The sequence below is a fragment of the Bidens hawaiensis genome, unplaced genomic scaffold (genome assembly GCF_021521415.1).
Source record: "Bidens hawaiensis isolate Kalapana, Puna unplaced genomic scaffold, B.hawaiensis_p1.1 tig00012958_1, whole genome shotgun sequence".
Lineage (NCBI taxonomy): Eukaryota > Viridiplantae > Streptophyta > Magnoliopsida > Asterales > Asteraceae > Bidens > Bidens hawaiensis.
In genome coordinates, this window is record NW_027504993.1 from 64101 (window position 1) to 80550 (window position 16450).

Consider the following 16450-nt stretch of genomic DNA (forward strand, 5'->3'; position numbering starts at 1 on the left):
CAACATATATAGGATTCTATTTGATCAAATTAGTTGCAATCAAAAAACATTACAAGATCAGCATGAGAAGGCTCCTGCACCAAATCATGTTTCCTAATAATAATTACACACATCAAATACCATCTACTGTTTGTGATGAGAAAGAGAGTGAGTGTAAAGTGGGGTTTGTGTGTTCTGGATTCATATGGTGTTGAAGGAACCCAATACATCATATGGTTCACCACTTGTACACAACTCATTCACCACTGCATTCATCACTAGCTAGTACTCTACAAGTACTCAAATGTACTTTGCAAACTATTCTTAAAAACATAGAAATCAAAATTTTTTTTTTAAAAAAAAGAAAAGAAGAAGTATATTGTTATTGTTGTAAAATTGTCCATTATTTTCAATAGTTGTATAAGTAGTTTTTTATTTTTATTTTTATATTTTTTGTGATTTTAGAGTCATCGGGCTATTTGGATGATTGGGGTTAACCTGTACACCAAATGAGAATTCACGATATACATTGTACAAGCTAGGAGGTATGGAGTACATACTTGTCCAAGACTCTTGTGACTTCGGTACTGAAGGACCTATATCACTTCAATATTATGAGGGATTTCCAAGGGGCGTTTCTTGTTAACGGGCTACGGGCAGAACCGGCAGAACCCCTTGTATAGCTCCTTTTTTTTTATTTAGTACTATTTGCCTTACATAGTTTATTTCAAAATAACGAGGACTTTTTCTAGTTTGGTTCGATTTGCGTTTTTTCTCTTTGTATTTCTTTTCTTTCTTTTTTTTTTTGCATTGATATTATAGGTTTCTATATCATATACTTTTCCAAATATTTTATGAAGTTTTATTTCCAATTCAAATTCAATCGAAAATAAAGACAAATATAAATTTTGCTTATTGATTACTTTTCTTTATTTATTATTAGAAAGAATCTATTTTTTTATATTAATTTAAAAATATAGTAATACTAGATACTAGATATATAGTAATACTAGATACTAGATATATAGTAGAGGGGCGGATGTAGCCAAGTGGATCAAGGCAGTGGATTGTGAATCCACCATGCGCGGGTTCAATTCCCGTCGTTCGCCCAGGTTATTATTATTTCTTTTTCTTCTTTTGTGTTAAGCTTATTTATTTTTTTTAATAAATTATTCGCTACAAAAGGATTTTTTTTAGTGAACGTGTCACAGCTTCCTCCTATTTTTTTTTTAAGACGAAGAAAGAAATTCTATTTTCTCTCCTATTTACTACGGCGACGAAGAATCAAATTATCACTATATTTATTCCTTTTTCGACTTCTTTTTCCAAGTGCAGGATAACCCCAAGGGGTTGTGGGTTTTTTTCTACCAATTGGGGCCCTCCTTTCACCACCCCCATGTGGATGGTCTACAGGGTTCATAACCACTTCTCTTACTACAGGGCGCTTACCTAGCCAACGCTTAGATCCGGCTCTACCCAAACTTTTCTGGTTCACCCCAACATTCCCCACTTGTCCGACTGTTGCTGAGCAGTTTTTGGATATCAAACGGACCTCCTCAGAAGGTAATTTTAATGTGGCCGATTTCCCTTATTTTGCAATCAGTTTCGCTACAGCACCCGCTGCTCTAGCTAATTGTCCACCCTTTCCAAGTGTGATTTCTATGTTATGTATGGCCGTGCCTAAGGGCATATCGGTTGAAGTAGATTCTTCTTTTTATCAATCAAAACCCCTTCCCAAACTGTACAAGCTTCTTCCAAAGCATACGGCTTTCTGGATGTAGATGGTGATATCTATACAGATGGATCTTATATATATGGTATAATGAAGTATCACATGGGTGGATATATAAGAATTAAAATCTGCCGAATCACTCATTTTATGATCTTCTACATCCTAGGTCTTCCCGTTCCATCATCTGGCTTATGTTCTTCATGTAGCATTCAGACCGAATGACTCTATGAAATTACGTTGATACTTCCACATATTATGGGTAACGTCGGAGACATCTCTATTTTTCCCCCGGGGAATCTTTAGAATTACCACTGCGTAGCTTTCACTTCGCCTCTGACCATCAAATGAAATGTGAATAATCCGTCCTCTTCTCTTTGAAAGAAGGGGCGCTTCCGGTTCTGTCGGTGCTTGAAACAATTTTGTCTTGGACAAGTATGTAAGGGCAACGCCCCTGGCAAGGTTGTGCTTGAAACAATTTTGTCTTGGGCGGGTTGGGTTAAGGGCAACGCCCCTGGCAAGGGCCACGTTGCCAAGCCAGCATGAATGGAAAACAAAAGAGTTGCTTAACAATGATAGCAAAAAAGTTGCTTCATCCGAAACGCATCTATCAGCATGGATGGCAAAAGGTAGATTGAAAATGAACTTTGAAAGGTACTATCATTTTGTAGTAAACATAAGGTCGGTGGTGAAGTTAAAATTCGGTAATGAAAAAGTTGCTTCATTCACTACTAAAGTACAATTCTGATGTTGAAGATAACCGCTTAACTGTCATAGTCGCATTTGAACATTGTATCGTTTTACCCATCTTTGTCTTGATTCAACACCTATATAAGGACATCACTTGGTCAGGTATGTTCAAACTATTGCTCAATCATTCTACTTTGTTTAATCGATGAATCTCATACTCATATTAAGCGAAGGTCAGATTTGTTTAAATGCTGGTCAACTGCATAAGGTGCCGCATCAGTCGCCTCACATGCACATCATGGAATTGCATCAACTACAAAGATGCGGTCTCAGCACTGTATCATGCGCATCTCACATTGTGTGCTCAAGACAGGCGGATTTAAACCAAGATTATATAGTTTTATAAGAATTTATTTATGTTAACTATGAAGTACTAAATTGACAACAATTTGTTAATCCTAAACAATAAAGTGGCGTTGTACCTCTGCTTTGGTATGCAGACAAGATATTCATGTTGGGGACCCAATGGGCTTTGAATAAGTGAAACAGGCCCATTAGCATATATCATGGCCCATAACTACAATGAGCAACTCCAATCCAACCAAGGGTGCAAACAAGCCGAGCTACTCGAGCTTGGATCAATAAAAAGCTTGAAACGAGTGGCACTCTTTCGAGCAGAGCCCTCAAATATAGCTCGTTTAGTTATCGAGCCTATGCTCGAACCTTATATGGGAAGCTTGTTTAGGCTCGTCGAGTCTTATGTATTATTAAATGTTACCTATTTTGGACTTCTATGTATTAAGTTTACATTACACTTCATAGTCGAGCTCGAGGCGAGCTTTGGGTTGTTTTAGGTACTAAATGATCTCGAGCTGAGCTTAAGTTTGTTTAACGTTTTTTCTCAAAATATATAAAATGAGTAAAAAATGTATATAAATTAATTAATAGATAACAAACGAGCCGAGCCCAAGCTTGCAAAACAACTCACGAGCTGAGCTTGAGCTTTAGAAAAAGAGCTTGAAACGAGCCAAACTCGAGCTCGAGTCCTTGTAAGTCAAAACAAGTCAACCTCAAGCTTGGTTCGTTTACACCCCTAAACCAACCACTCGTGCCCAAACAAACAAAGAACTAGTAAGAACCTCTCAAGCTACCTATAGGTGGTTTCGACTAGATCAATTCGAGCCAATCAGTTTTTATAAGTGTGTAAGTTTATACAAAAACCGATTCGAATAACATTTGAACTTGTTCGATTCAGATACTACCAAGTCGGGTTTTGGGCTGTAGTTTATATATCGTTGGGTGTTCGGATGCGCACTTTATACAAGCATATAGGGTATGCGATTTTTTGAATTGATTAAAGTTATAGGTATAAGAAACACCTAAAAAGATTGCAGGATGTCATATCAGTTGGTTAATCAGCTATTACTAGTAACTTTAGGAGAAAGTTTAAGCAGGATCCCAACTCCCAAATTTCCCAAGCCGATTATCGAACCCAAAACGACCTACGTTAAACTGAAACCCGTTCTACCTAGGGGTGCAAACGAGTCGAGCTACTCGAGATCGACTCGTTAAAAATCTCGATCGACCCGAGCTTAATCGAGCCCGATCCCGAGCTCGAGCCTAAAAGTAAGCACGTTTAATAAACGAGCCCGAGCCCTAGCTTCAATTAATGAGCTCGAGCCGGCTCGCCAGCCTAAACTAGAATGTCATTTATATAATTTTTAAAATATATATTTAATAATTATTAATTAATATATATAATGCTATAAAATATAAATAAAAATAACTAAATAATATATATTATTTTATACATACATTTATAATAGAAAAAAAATATATAAAAATTATTATAATTATACAAAAAAAATAATTGATAAATAGTAAACGAGTCGAGCCCGAGCTTGAAAATCTACTCACGAGCCGAGCTCGAGCTTTGAAACTAGAGATCGAAACGAGCCGAGCTCTGTGTAAGTTAAACGAGCCGAGCTCGGGCTCGGCTCGGCTCGTTTGCACCCCTAGAAACACTTAAAAAGATTGCAGGATGCCGTACCGGTTGGTTAATCGGCTATTACTAGTAACTTCAGTTGAAAGTTTAAACAGAATCCCGACTCCCAAATCTCCCAACCCGATGATCGAACCAAAAACGTCCTACGTTAAACTGAAACTCGTTCTACCAGATCCAAATCACCAAAATATTAATATTAACTGCACATATTTATCTCCAAATGAAGTTCCATTTATTCATCATTAACACTTTAACATGAGTTCAAATTTAACATTTCACAACAGAACTAACATCAAACTATTTACAGGTATATTAACATTAACATATAACAACATTATGACATTAAAGTAAAAAATCAAGATTCAAAACCATACCCGACTCGCAACTCGTCATCATCATACACCACCCGGTTCTTGCTCCTCTCATACTCAACATCATCCGTTGGCAACTCAAACCGACAAACCGGGCACGTGTTCCGAATACCCAACCACGGCACGATACACTCACCGTGATAACAATGCTTACACGGCAGCTCCGTCACCTTCTCCCCAACCAAAATCCCGTCTTTACAAACTGCACACACTTCATCTTCGTCATCGGCATATGACGCATCACACGTCTTCAGATTATCAATAACCGACTTAGCAGCCGGAGGACTCCCTCGCAACGCTCTAACCGTCTCCACGAACTGCCCAATCAACGTATCGAACTCGGGCGTGTACACAAACCCGTCCGCCCCATCGGTCGCAGCTTCAAGATCCCGTTCCAGATTATTAACCGCCAACAGAATCTCCCATTCCAACACACCGACACTCGGTTCACCGTCCGACGAAACCGATAACTCCTCGATCCGATCAATCACCGAGCTCAACCCGTCTCGTTCATATTCATCATCATCATCAACCCGATTATTATCACTATCACTAACCCGATTATCACTGTCATTAATTTGTTGAGTAAATTGAGCTAATTCTTCAGTATCGGATTCGGAATCAATCCCGGCAACTCTTAAGCCTGATTCTAAACTCGGGTTTTCGATATTACTCGAACCGAACAAATCGGTGATGAAATCCATCTGATCGAATTCAATTTCGTCATCGTGGGCGTACAAGCAATCAGGGTAAACGGTTGAATCGGCATCTGGGTCTGGTTCAGATGAGCAACAAGAGCATGAATTCGAGTTTACCTGATTAATATTAGTGTTATATGAAGATGATGAAGATGGGACGAAGAAGGATGAATTGAGGGGTGAATATGGGTCCAAGTTGAAGATGTACGGAACGTCTGTGTTGTCGATGTTGACAACGTCGTCTTCGTCTTCATCGGATTTAGGATGTTTTGTGATGTCCGCCATTGATTGTTGATTGAAGGTGTCAAGTCGAAACCCTAATTAGGTGCTGGTTCTTGGCTCACGCTCTTTGACAAATGGTGTTTCATATCATTAAGAAGTATATAATATTCGGGATGGTTTAACGGAAAAACTTAACGTTCGTTAATGTAAATGATTAAAAGCGAGACGGAAATTCGATTGTTAATCGTGTTTGAATGATAATGAACGGATGATTGGGTTTGAAATTACTGATGTCTGGTGTATATGATGCGATCGATTAACGTAGATGTAGGCATTTACTTTACTGGATCATAATTGTGTTTGTTTATTTAGTTGATCACATGCTACCATTGTAGTCTGATCACGTAATATTATTGTGACCATTTACTTTACTTGATCACATACTAATCTTATGGTTCGTTTACTTATTGAACACGTGCCACCCTTGTGACTCGATTGCATACTTCCCTTGTGGCAATTTTTTATTATTTAACAATGTATGGCGATAACCCTCCGAATAACAACTGGATAAATGAATAAAGAGCATATACTCAGAAGAAAACAAGAGTGATCATTAGCATAATGACCGCGATCGAATGGGCCCATAAGATTGTCATAATAGTACAAGTGTAGATGCGATATGATGTAATATAAATATACAATTATCTACGTATCAAAGCCTTTAACTATATGTATCTTTGTTCCAACTTGTTACTCTCGTTACCCTTAAATCATTCTTATCGTTTTCACGAATCATGATCATACTTACTTGATAGGACTGATTTGATCCTATATCATCATCACAAACGGTTATAATAACGAACGTTTCAAGTTTCAACATTAGAAATTTTGCATGAATGACAAAACAAACTATACAAAATTTCCGAATATCCGACACTGATTATGGGTATGTTTCGCAAGGAGCTTTTAGGGCTTCAAGCTTTTAAGAAAAAGCTCATACTCAATTAAAAGACTTGTCTGGTTAAAGGAGCTTGAAGCTTTTAGGTCATGAGAAAAAACTTAAAGCTTAAAACTCCAACTACTGGCGTTTAGAAAGAGCTACAAGCTTTTAGTATTTTAATTACTTAAATAACCTCCAAAATAAGTATATTTAATATTATTGTTTCACCGGCATCCAGCTACCGGCTAGTTTTGCCAAACATATACCATGTGTGTTAAATAACTTAAATGTCAAGTGCGCACGCCCACCTGTGACGCATATACCACACCGAACACTTGTTGAATTTCAAGTTACCCGTACATCCCGCATCGCCCGGACACCTGTTTAGTTAACTAAGGCTAAACATAATATTTAACCACCGCCAGCGTCTCTAGTTGCCTGCCTGAATCCCCAAATATGACGACGGACATGCCTCCTCCACCACCACTTCCGATCAATCTTCACCGGCAGAAGCTAAGCTTATGCCACCTCCACCTCCACCTCCACCTCCACCTCCAATTCCTCAAAACACACAACCACAGCTACCTACCGATGGTTCCACCGATAATTCGACGCCAAATGAAGACATTATTGAGCCGGAGAGTAAGAAGAACATTGCCGGTAGTCGACTGGCGGTGCCGTACACGATTCCGACGTGGAGTGAACCTCCGTGTCACGGTTATTTTCTCGAAGTGCTTAAAGATGGATCTATTATCGATCAATTAGACGTGTAAGTTTTATTAATTAGTTAATTTGGTGTTTAATTTGTTATACAGTGTTTTGAATTAGCTAATTGTTGCCCTAATTATAGTAGCTGCCATGCTAATTAGGTTGAGAAACTGTAATTTAGTAGCAATGTTAACAAAACCGAAGGTTATGGTTAAATGAAATATGATTAAGTGATTAACTGATCGTTTGGTTATGGTTCCGGTTAATGTGTCTTTGTTAGTTAACTGTTTAACATGAAACCGAAATGAACCTTGTTTGTTTATGTTTTTTCAAACTTTGTATCTCTATTTTCGTCTTTTATATATCTATTTTTAACTTTGAGCATTTTAAAGTATGCTACAGCTATCGGTAAAATAGCTCGGAGCACCCTGACCAAACTTGGAAATTGGGATATTTTAGGTTCAAAACTTCATATTGAGCTTGGAACACCATAACTGAACCGTTGACCGAGAAAATATTAGCTGAAATTAACCGTAACTGAACGAAACCGAAGGTTATGATTATGGTTATGGTTAATGTGTCTTCGATAATTGACTTTGACTGAAACCGAACTGAATCTTGTTTGTTTATGTTTTTTCAAGTTTTGTGTCTCTATTTTTGGCTTTTATATATCTATTTTCAACTTCGAATGTTTAAATGCATGCTACGAGCCTACGACTATCTGTAACATAGCTCGGAACACCATGACCAAGCTTGGAAATTGGGATATTTTAGGTTCAACACTTCATAATTGAGCTTGGAGCACCATAACCGAACCGATTTCAACTAGAAATCGACCCATAAGCGACCTTTTGGTTACGGTTGTGGTTTAGTTTCTATTACTGAACCGACTTTGCACACCCCTACAATTTGGGGTTAATAGTTTAATTTATGCAGCATAGGATACATAATGCTTGCTCTGTGTTTTGTTGTGGTAATGAAATTGTTCAATTGCGTATGTTCGTGATCATTCAGGCATGAGAAGGGGGCTTACATGTTTGGGAGAGTGGATCTTTGTGATTTTATCCTTGAGCATCCAACTATTTCTCGGTTTCATGCTGGTAAGCTTCGGTGTTCATTCAGGCTGCTTATTTTTTTTGCATAATGTTTCGTATGACATGTAAAAGCATCATGTAGGAAGTTGTTTTGCTTTATAATGACATGAAATTGTTCAGAGTAGAGAGTAGTATACTTTTTGTTCCAAACTTATTAGTCCTGCAATTGTTGTTATTATACTTTTGTGCCTTTTGATCTATATCGAGAAATTTTACTTTCACATTGGGATTTTAACTAAGATCACATTTTATCTCTATGCTAGTTCTCCAGTTCAACAAATCTGGTGGTGCTTTTATATATGATCTGAGTAGCACGCATGGTACATTCTTAAACAAAAACCAGGTATGTTTATTTAACTTCACAATTTAATGTGAAATATGATCTCTTTAATAGCCCTTTTTCCAATATTCAGGTGAAGAAGAAGGTGTATGTAGAGCTGCATGTTGGCGATGTCCTTCGATTTGGCCAGTAAGCTTTTACCCTTGTGTGTTAACTTAATATTAGTTACATTGTGCCACTGTGTGTTAGCCTTGTCATTTCATCATATTTAAAATTAGCCCTGCTTGCGGTGCGCACATATGATGTATATATGTGTGAACTCTCAGGTGGGCAAAAGTGAAATTGCACTAATTTTGACGTTATTTTACTAATCTCGTGAAAATAACGTTAAAAGTGACGGACGGTTAATCAGGCATCATGTAGTGGCGTTGATAGCCGAAAGACAAGGGTACATGCACCGATCAGCCGGTGTCCCGATGATTGAGTGCTATGTGCCTTATGTCCAAGGCTTGATGCAAAACTACTATCGAGCCGGGGGTCTCACCGGAAGCAGCCTCTCTATCCTTATGGGGTAGAGGTAAGGCTGTCTACATCTTACCCTCCTCAGACCCTACTATAGCTTTGCTATTGGTGGGATATACTGAGTACGATGATGATGATGATTTAAAATTCTTTCTGATAAAAATTCTTTCTTTTGCTTTTCTTGGGTACAGTTCAACTCGGCTATACATATTTCAAGGACCGTCTGACTTGATGCCTCCGGTAAGTGTAATTAAAAGCATTAACCGCAGTTAAGCATAATTGTTCATTTAAGTATATTGAGTGCAATTGATTTCTTTGTAAAATTGAAATTTTGATATTATATTTACTTTGGCAAGGAAAAAGACTTGAAGAGTGTTAGGAATATGAAGATAGGAGATGAAAGACGTGACATGGAAGCTTCACTTCTAAGGGCAAAAAGAGAAGCAGCACTTGCAGATGGTATCTCATGGGGAATGGATGAAGATGCTGCTGAAGAAAACGAGGTTTAAGTTGTTTCTGAGTTATAAGGTTATGTAATTTCTGTTTTGTATTTTGGAATCTTAACTGTATTTATCTTATTTCTAGGATGATCTTGATGAAATAACTTGGCAAACATTCAAAGGACAGCTTACAGAAAAGCAAGAAAAAACCCGTGAAAAAGTTTTAAAGAGGCTTGAAAAGGCAAGCCCACTTTTATAGGTTTATTACTTTATTTCAGTCATTTTCAATAAAGAAATTTATATTCTTTTACAGATTGCTAATATGAAGAAAGAGATAGATGCTATTCGTGCAAAGGACATCGCGCAAGGTGGTTTAACACAAGGACAACATCTCAGATTGCGCGTAACGAACAGAGAATGGCTCAGGTACATTTTTTTAACCAAATTTACAATTTTGTTACTTGATGTTTAATGAATTTGATTATTAGGTTGCAGAAGAGCTTGAAAACTTGGAAGAAACTTTAAATGACAGTATTCGTGAAAGTTTAGGTGCACGTGGTGGTAGGGTGCATGGTAAGAAAAAGGGTGCCGCTGCAGATGATGAAGATGAATATATGAGGTATTTTGTTGACAATAACTAAATATGTAGTTTCTTACTCAAATCAGTTGATTAAATCAAAACTATTTTTCCAGTGATGAAGATGACTTTTATGACCGAACAAAGAAGAAACCTTCTAAACAGAAGGGTACAGATGGAAAGTCGGTTGAAACCGCCGATTCTCTTATCGAAAAGAAAGACGCGATCAATAAACAAATTGAAGAAAAGCAGAAACTGCTTGTTGAGGAGCAGAACAAAGTGGTCCCCACCAACGATGACGTGGCAGAAACTGGAGACGAACTTGATGCGTTCATGTCTGGACTCTCTTCTCAACTAGGTTTGTATTCTTCTCTTATATATCATATTGTCATGTATTTGTTGGGGGTATATAAGTAATTTTTTTCTATTGCAGTGCAAGATAAAACAAAGTCAATCCAGAAGGAATTAGACGAGCTGCATTCAGAACGGGAACGAGTTGTATATTTGCTGAAAATAGCCGATCCTACCGGAGAAGCTTCTAGGAAAAGAGAATCTGTTACTACCGGAGAAGCTTCTGCAAAAAGAGAATCTGTTACTACCGGAGAAGCTTCTACAAAAATAGAATCTGTTAAACCGGATATTCCTAAAACGCCAGTTGTGAAGAAGGCAACAGTAGAGAAGGGTAAAAATGTCCAAAAACAAGCAACTGAAGATGCCACTATTACCACAAAAGCAAACATGAAAGAGGAGTTGGTTGAGGTTGTTTCAACAACTGCAGCTGCAACCGAACCGAAAGCTGTTGTGTATACTGTTACAAAGCCACAATGGCTCGGGGCAGTTGAAACCAAAGAAACAAAAAAGGACCACGAGACACCATTAGCAGAACCGGAACTGGAACCGGAATCAGATGGGTTTGTAGATTATAAGGACCGAAAGGAGGTTTTGGTGAATAAAGATGATCTTGAAAATGCAGCACCGGGTCTGATTATTAGGAAGAGAAAACAGGTTGAGGAAAAGGATAAGGGTAAACCGGTCATTTCGGAGCCGGTTGAGTCGTCAGTTGGAGTAGAAGATGCTGTAGCATTATTGTTGAAGCATAAGAGAGGAGTTCAAGCAATCAATGATGAAGATATGGATGGTGGCGAGGCTGAAAGGGGTAATAACGGAGCGAAAAAGGCGAAAAAGGCGAAGAAGGTTTTGGGACCGGAGAGGCCTTCGTTTCTGGAAAGTGATACTGACTACGAGGCTTGGGTGCCTCCGAAAGGTAAATATTGAAACTGATTATATTGAAGTACGGTTATATGCTGTGTGGCTTTATTTGTTTTTGTGATTTCTGTTGACTCAGGTCAATCGGGTGATGGCCGGACGTCGTTGAATGATCGTTTGGGATACTAAGTGCAGATAGTCAAACCAGTATGTTCATTTCACAGGATACATGAAGAACAGCAGCTCAACGCGATGCCAAATCTAGAGTGGGCCCATTACCAACGGACTGCCCGTATAATATAACATCTTGATATATGTTCTGAGTCTTCGCCTTGGGCCCGTCGTACATGGCCACAACCAAAATATTGAACTGCTTGTTAAGGGTTTATGGTTTAACGTTTAGGGTTAACTTGTTGCATGAAGATTTCATACTTCTTATTATATGCGGCAGTCATGATAAAGCTTGTATACGGGTTCATATGGATCATCTTAATTTAGTCAATGTGCCAAATCGGATCATCTTAAATTATTTAACGGGTCAAATTGGATTATCTTAAATTATTTAACGGGCTTGGGTGGGTCAAAATGAGTAGCTATCGTAAAACTTGTTAACTTATGAAAGAAAAAAATTTGACCCGGGTATGGGTCAATTTTGTTAAACGTTAAAAGTGCGCACAAGTTATTTTGTAAACCAGTAATCGAGTGATTGAAGGTCTGGTGGTGGCGTCGAGAGTACTGGCACTGAACAGGCTGGTGGAAAGAAAACTGATAGTTGTAACACCCCGAAAATATTATTCGTTGTAATGATTATGACTACGATTATGTTTAAAATGCTATTTTTTTATTTTGTTCAAAATATGTGCCCTACCCTGAAACCCGAACCGATTAAACCAAGCATGCTTAACCCGAACCGATTAAACAAATCATTTTTTTGTTCTGGTCCGTAACACACGTAACGAAAACTGAAAAATGCATTTTTATCTTTTTATATGAATTGAGCCTACGCAGTTTTGTTTTTGTTTTGTTTTTTAGTTTGGGTATTGTAACAAATGTGACGGAAACCGACCGAATTCGCGTAGACTCACACTCACTGTGTTTTGTTCTAGTTCCAGACTTCCAGTACCATAACGAGCGTAACAAAAAACGATCGAATGCCGATTTACCTTTTTTTTTTTGTTTTTATTTTTTTAGTTCCAGTACGGTAACAAACGTGACGGAAAAACTGACCAAATTTGCGTAGACTCACCGCCTCAACACCTAGGATCGACAACCGTCGGTTTTACCTAGGCTCAAGTTTTACCCATTGGTCTATCTCAATTTTTATTTTATTTTTTTGTTTTAGTTCCAGGGCAATAAAGCGCACATGATAGAAACTGACCAAATTCACCGATTCACGTCTACTACTAACCGTCTCAATGCTTATTTAATTGATTGTTTGGTTATTATTATGAATTCAAATGTTGGCCGCCAAAACAACATTCTCCCACATATACCAAAAATGCTCACATCACAAAACCCTGAACCCTGGAAAACAAGCTCATGCTCACATGATTGTATCCGGGTTCGAACCGACAACCTTTGTTACAAATTGTTTGATCCAAATGTACATCAAATGTTCCCAAATGCAGTACGCACACCAGGCGTTCGACAAAATGCCTCAACGAGACACCGTGTCGTATAACGCCATGGTTTTCGGGTACGCTGTGGTTGGGCACATGGGCATTGCCCAGAAAGTGTTTGATTCAATGCCTGAGAGAGATGTAGTTTCTTGGAACTCATTGATTTCAGGGTACTTACAGAATGGGAGTTATGGGAGGTCGGTTGAGGTTTTTATGCGGATCAGAAGGGCGGGTGTCGGGTTGGACGCGACGACTTTTGCTGTCGTTTTGAAGGCATGTTTGGGGATAGAGGATTATGGGTTAGGGGTTCAGGTTCATGGGCTTCTTGTTAGAACTGGATTGGTTTATGATGTGGTGGCGGGTAGTGCGACCGTAGACATGTATGCAAAATGCAAGAAATTTAAAGAATCCGTAAACTTTTTCAATGAAATGCCTGCCAAAAACTGGGTGTCGTGGAGCGCACTGATAGCCGGTTGTGTACAAAATTACGAGTTTTTATCCGGTTTAAAACTATTCAAGAATATGCAAAAACAAGGGTTAGGAGTTAGCCAATCAACGTATGCGAGTCTTTTTCGGTCATGTGCAGGCTTGAATGCGTTAAACTTTGGTTCTCAGTTACACGGTCATTCGCTAAAGATGAATTTTGGCTCTGATTTAATTGTAGGAACCGCAACTTTGGATATGTATGCGAAATGCGACCGGTTAAATGAAGCCAAGAAGCTGTTTTGCACGTTACCAGTTCGTAATCTGCAGTCGTACAACGCGATTATTATAGGCTGCGCGCGTGTCGGTCAAGGGTTTGAAGCTTTGCAGCTGTTTCGTAACCTAATGACCACCGATCTTGGTTTTGATGACATTAGTTTATCGGGTGCGTTTAGTGCGTGTGCGGTGGTTAAATCATACACCTTTGGAGTGGGTTTACACGGGTTGACGATCAAGAGTATATTGCAGTCAAATGTGTGCGTTGGAAACGCGATACTTGATATGTATGGAAAATGTGGAGCTTTGGCTGACGCGCGTCGTGTTTTTGAGGAAATGCCGATGCGAGACGCGGTTTCTTGGAATGCGTTTATTGCTGCGTATGAGCAAAACGGTAATGTAGATGAAACACTAGAACTTCTAGTTTTAATGCTAAGTTCGGGTCTAGAACCCGATGAATTCACTTTTGGTAGCGTGTTAAAAGCGTGTGCGGTTCTGAAATCTTTAAACTATGGGATGGAGATTCATGGTAGAATCATAAAATCAGGGTCGGGTTTTGAATCTTTTGTTGGAAGCGCGCTTGTAGATATGTATTGCAAGTGTTTGAATATTGAAGATGCGAAAAAGCTTCATGAAAGATTGGATGATCAAACAATGGTGTCATGGAACGCAATCATTTCGGGGTTTTCAGATCAAGAACAAAGTGAAGAAGCTCAAAAATTCTTTCATAATATGTTAACCTCCGGGACTAAACCCGACAACTTCACATTTGCAACGGTTCTCGACACGTGTGCGAATCTTGCAACCGTAAGTTTAGGAAGACAAATACATGGTCAAATTATTAAACAAGAAATGCAAACTGATGTGTTCATCTGCAGCACTTTAGTTGACATGTATTCAAAATGTGGCAACATGCAAGATTCAAGGTTAATGTTTGATAAGTCGAATAATAAAGATTTCGTCACATGGAACGCGATGATTTGTGGATATGCGAACCACGGGCTCGGAAACGAGGCTGTGAGTATATTCGAGTCCATGAAATTACACAATGTGAAACCGAACCATGCGACTTTCGTGTCGGTTTTAAGAGCGTGTGCGCATATGGGACAAGTGGAATTAGGGTTACAATACTTTAACTCAATGTCTAGTGATTATAAGCTAAGCCCGCAATTAGAACATTACTCATGCATGGTGGATATATTAGGCCGGTCGGGTCAAGTTAACAAGGCGTTAAAGTTTATTAATGACATGCCGATCGAGCCGGATGATGTTATATGGAGAACATTACTTGGTATATGCAAGTTGCAAAAGAATGTTGAGGCGGCTGAGACGGCTGCGAGTCGGCTTATTCAGTGGGACCCGCAAGATTCGAGCGCGTATGTGCTTTTGGCAAATATTTATGCTGATGCTGGCATGTGGGAAAACATGTCAAAGATTAGGAAGACAATGAGACATGTTGGGTTGAAGAAAGAACCAGGTTGTAGTTGGATTGAGGTGCAGTCTGAGGTGCATATGTTTGTGATTGGTGATAAAGCTCATCCTAGATGCAATGAGATTTATGACATGTTGGATGAGTTAGTAGGTGAGATGACATGGTCTGGATATGTGGAGGATGCTGATATATATTTGATTACAAACTTGAAGTTATTTGTTGACAGTTATGATTATGATTAACTAGCGAACGTCCCCACGCGTTGCAGCGAATGGTATTGTAACAATTAGACATTAATCTGTGTACAAAAGCAGCCTGCAACATTTGAGGTACAGAAACGAATACAATACTTGTCTTGATAATACCGAAATGGTACCTACGTTGTTCGGTTGGTATCGGTTCAGGTCTTCACGGTATAGTTATGGTAAAGACACTCGTAACAAGTTTACGAAACTAAAAAAATGCTTCGTTTTGAATACTTCTTTTTTTTTAATAAAATTTATATCTGAAAGTTGAGAGAAAAATAATAATCACAACTGCATATTAGCTTTTTTATAAAGGTTAACAAATGCAAGTTATTTGAGAAAATGAAAATATTAAAAAATCAATTAAAAACATTTTTTAATTTATAGTATATGGGTGAAATTGAATCTAAAAAAAACAACAAAAAACAAAAAGCTATTTATATTTATATTGAATTACTGTTCAGAAAGATTGTGAGTAGAGGTGGGTAAAAGAACGGTTAAGCAAACCGACCCAAAAATTGTACCAAAACCGAACCAGTTTGAAACTGATTAAGTAGAAACCGGCTTTGAAGTGATTGAAACTGTGGGTTCAGAATCGGTTTGTAATTTTCTCTACTGAAACCGGTTCCAAACCGGTTAACCGAACCGAAACCTACCAAAACCCTAACCTAAACCGATTGTAACTGGTCAAGAAACCAGTTTCAACCTGAACCGATCATAAACAGGTTTTGACTTTTGTTGACCAAACCGAACCGTTTTCAACCCAAACCGGTTTTAGGTTTTAAAACAGTTTGTGCACCTCTAATTGTGAGTTACAGTGACATTCAAATCTGTATGTGACACCTCGTTATTCAAACAAATTACAAAGTTGAAAGTATTTGTTGACAATTATGATTAAATGATCAAGCTAATCTTATTAGTTATTTTGGTCCATGACATTAAACAGCTAGAAAAATATTAAATAAACTTAATAACATACATCATCTACCTACAT

General features: G+C 38.3%; 1 protein-coding gene and 2 pseudogenes across 2 annotated transcripts; 2 read left to right on the plus strand and 1 right to left on the minus strand.

Annotated features, from left to right (window-relative positions):
• Nucleotides 1–4739: 4739 nt before the first annotated feature.
• LOC143609747 (uncharacterized) lies at nucleotides 4740–5757 on the minus strand. Its single transcript, XM_077084416.1, has one exon. It carries the CDS (start codon nucleotides 5755–5757, stop codon nucleotides 4759–4761), a length of 999 nt encoding a protein of 332 aa, XP_076940531.1. The 3' UTR covers nucleotides 4740–4758.
• Nucleotides 5758–7155: 1398 nt separating this feature from the next.
• Nucleotides 7156–11650, plus strand: LOC143609748 (uncharacterized; annotated as a pseudogene). The gene is made up of 12 exons (XR_013149472.1): nucleotides 7156–7403; nucleotides 8357–8442; nucleotides 8700–8779; nucleotides 8850–8905; nucleotides 9430–9478; nucleotides 9595–9741; nucleotides 9824–9919; nucleotides 9992–10104; nucleotides 10167–10297; nucleotides 10372–10613; nucleotides 10689–11519; nucleotides 11601–11650. The product of XR_013149472.1 is annotated as an uncharacterized LOC143609748 (transcript).
• A 1268-nt stretch (nucleotides 11651–12918) lies between these two features.
• On the plus strand, nucleotides 12919–15453 carry LOC143609749 (pentatricopeptide repeat-containing protein At3g02330, mitochondrial pseudogene; annotated as a pseudogene).
• Nucleotides 15454–16450: the final 997 nt, after the last annotated feature.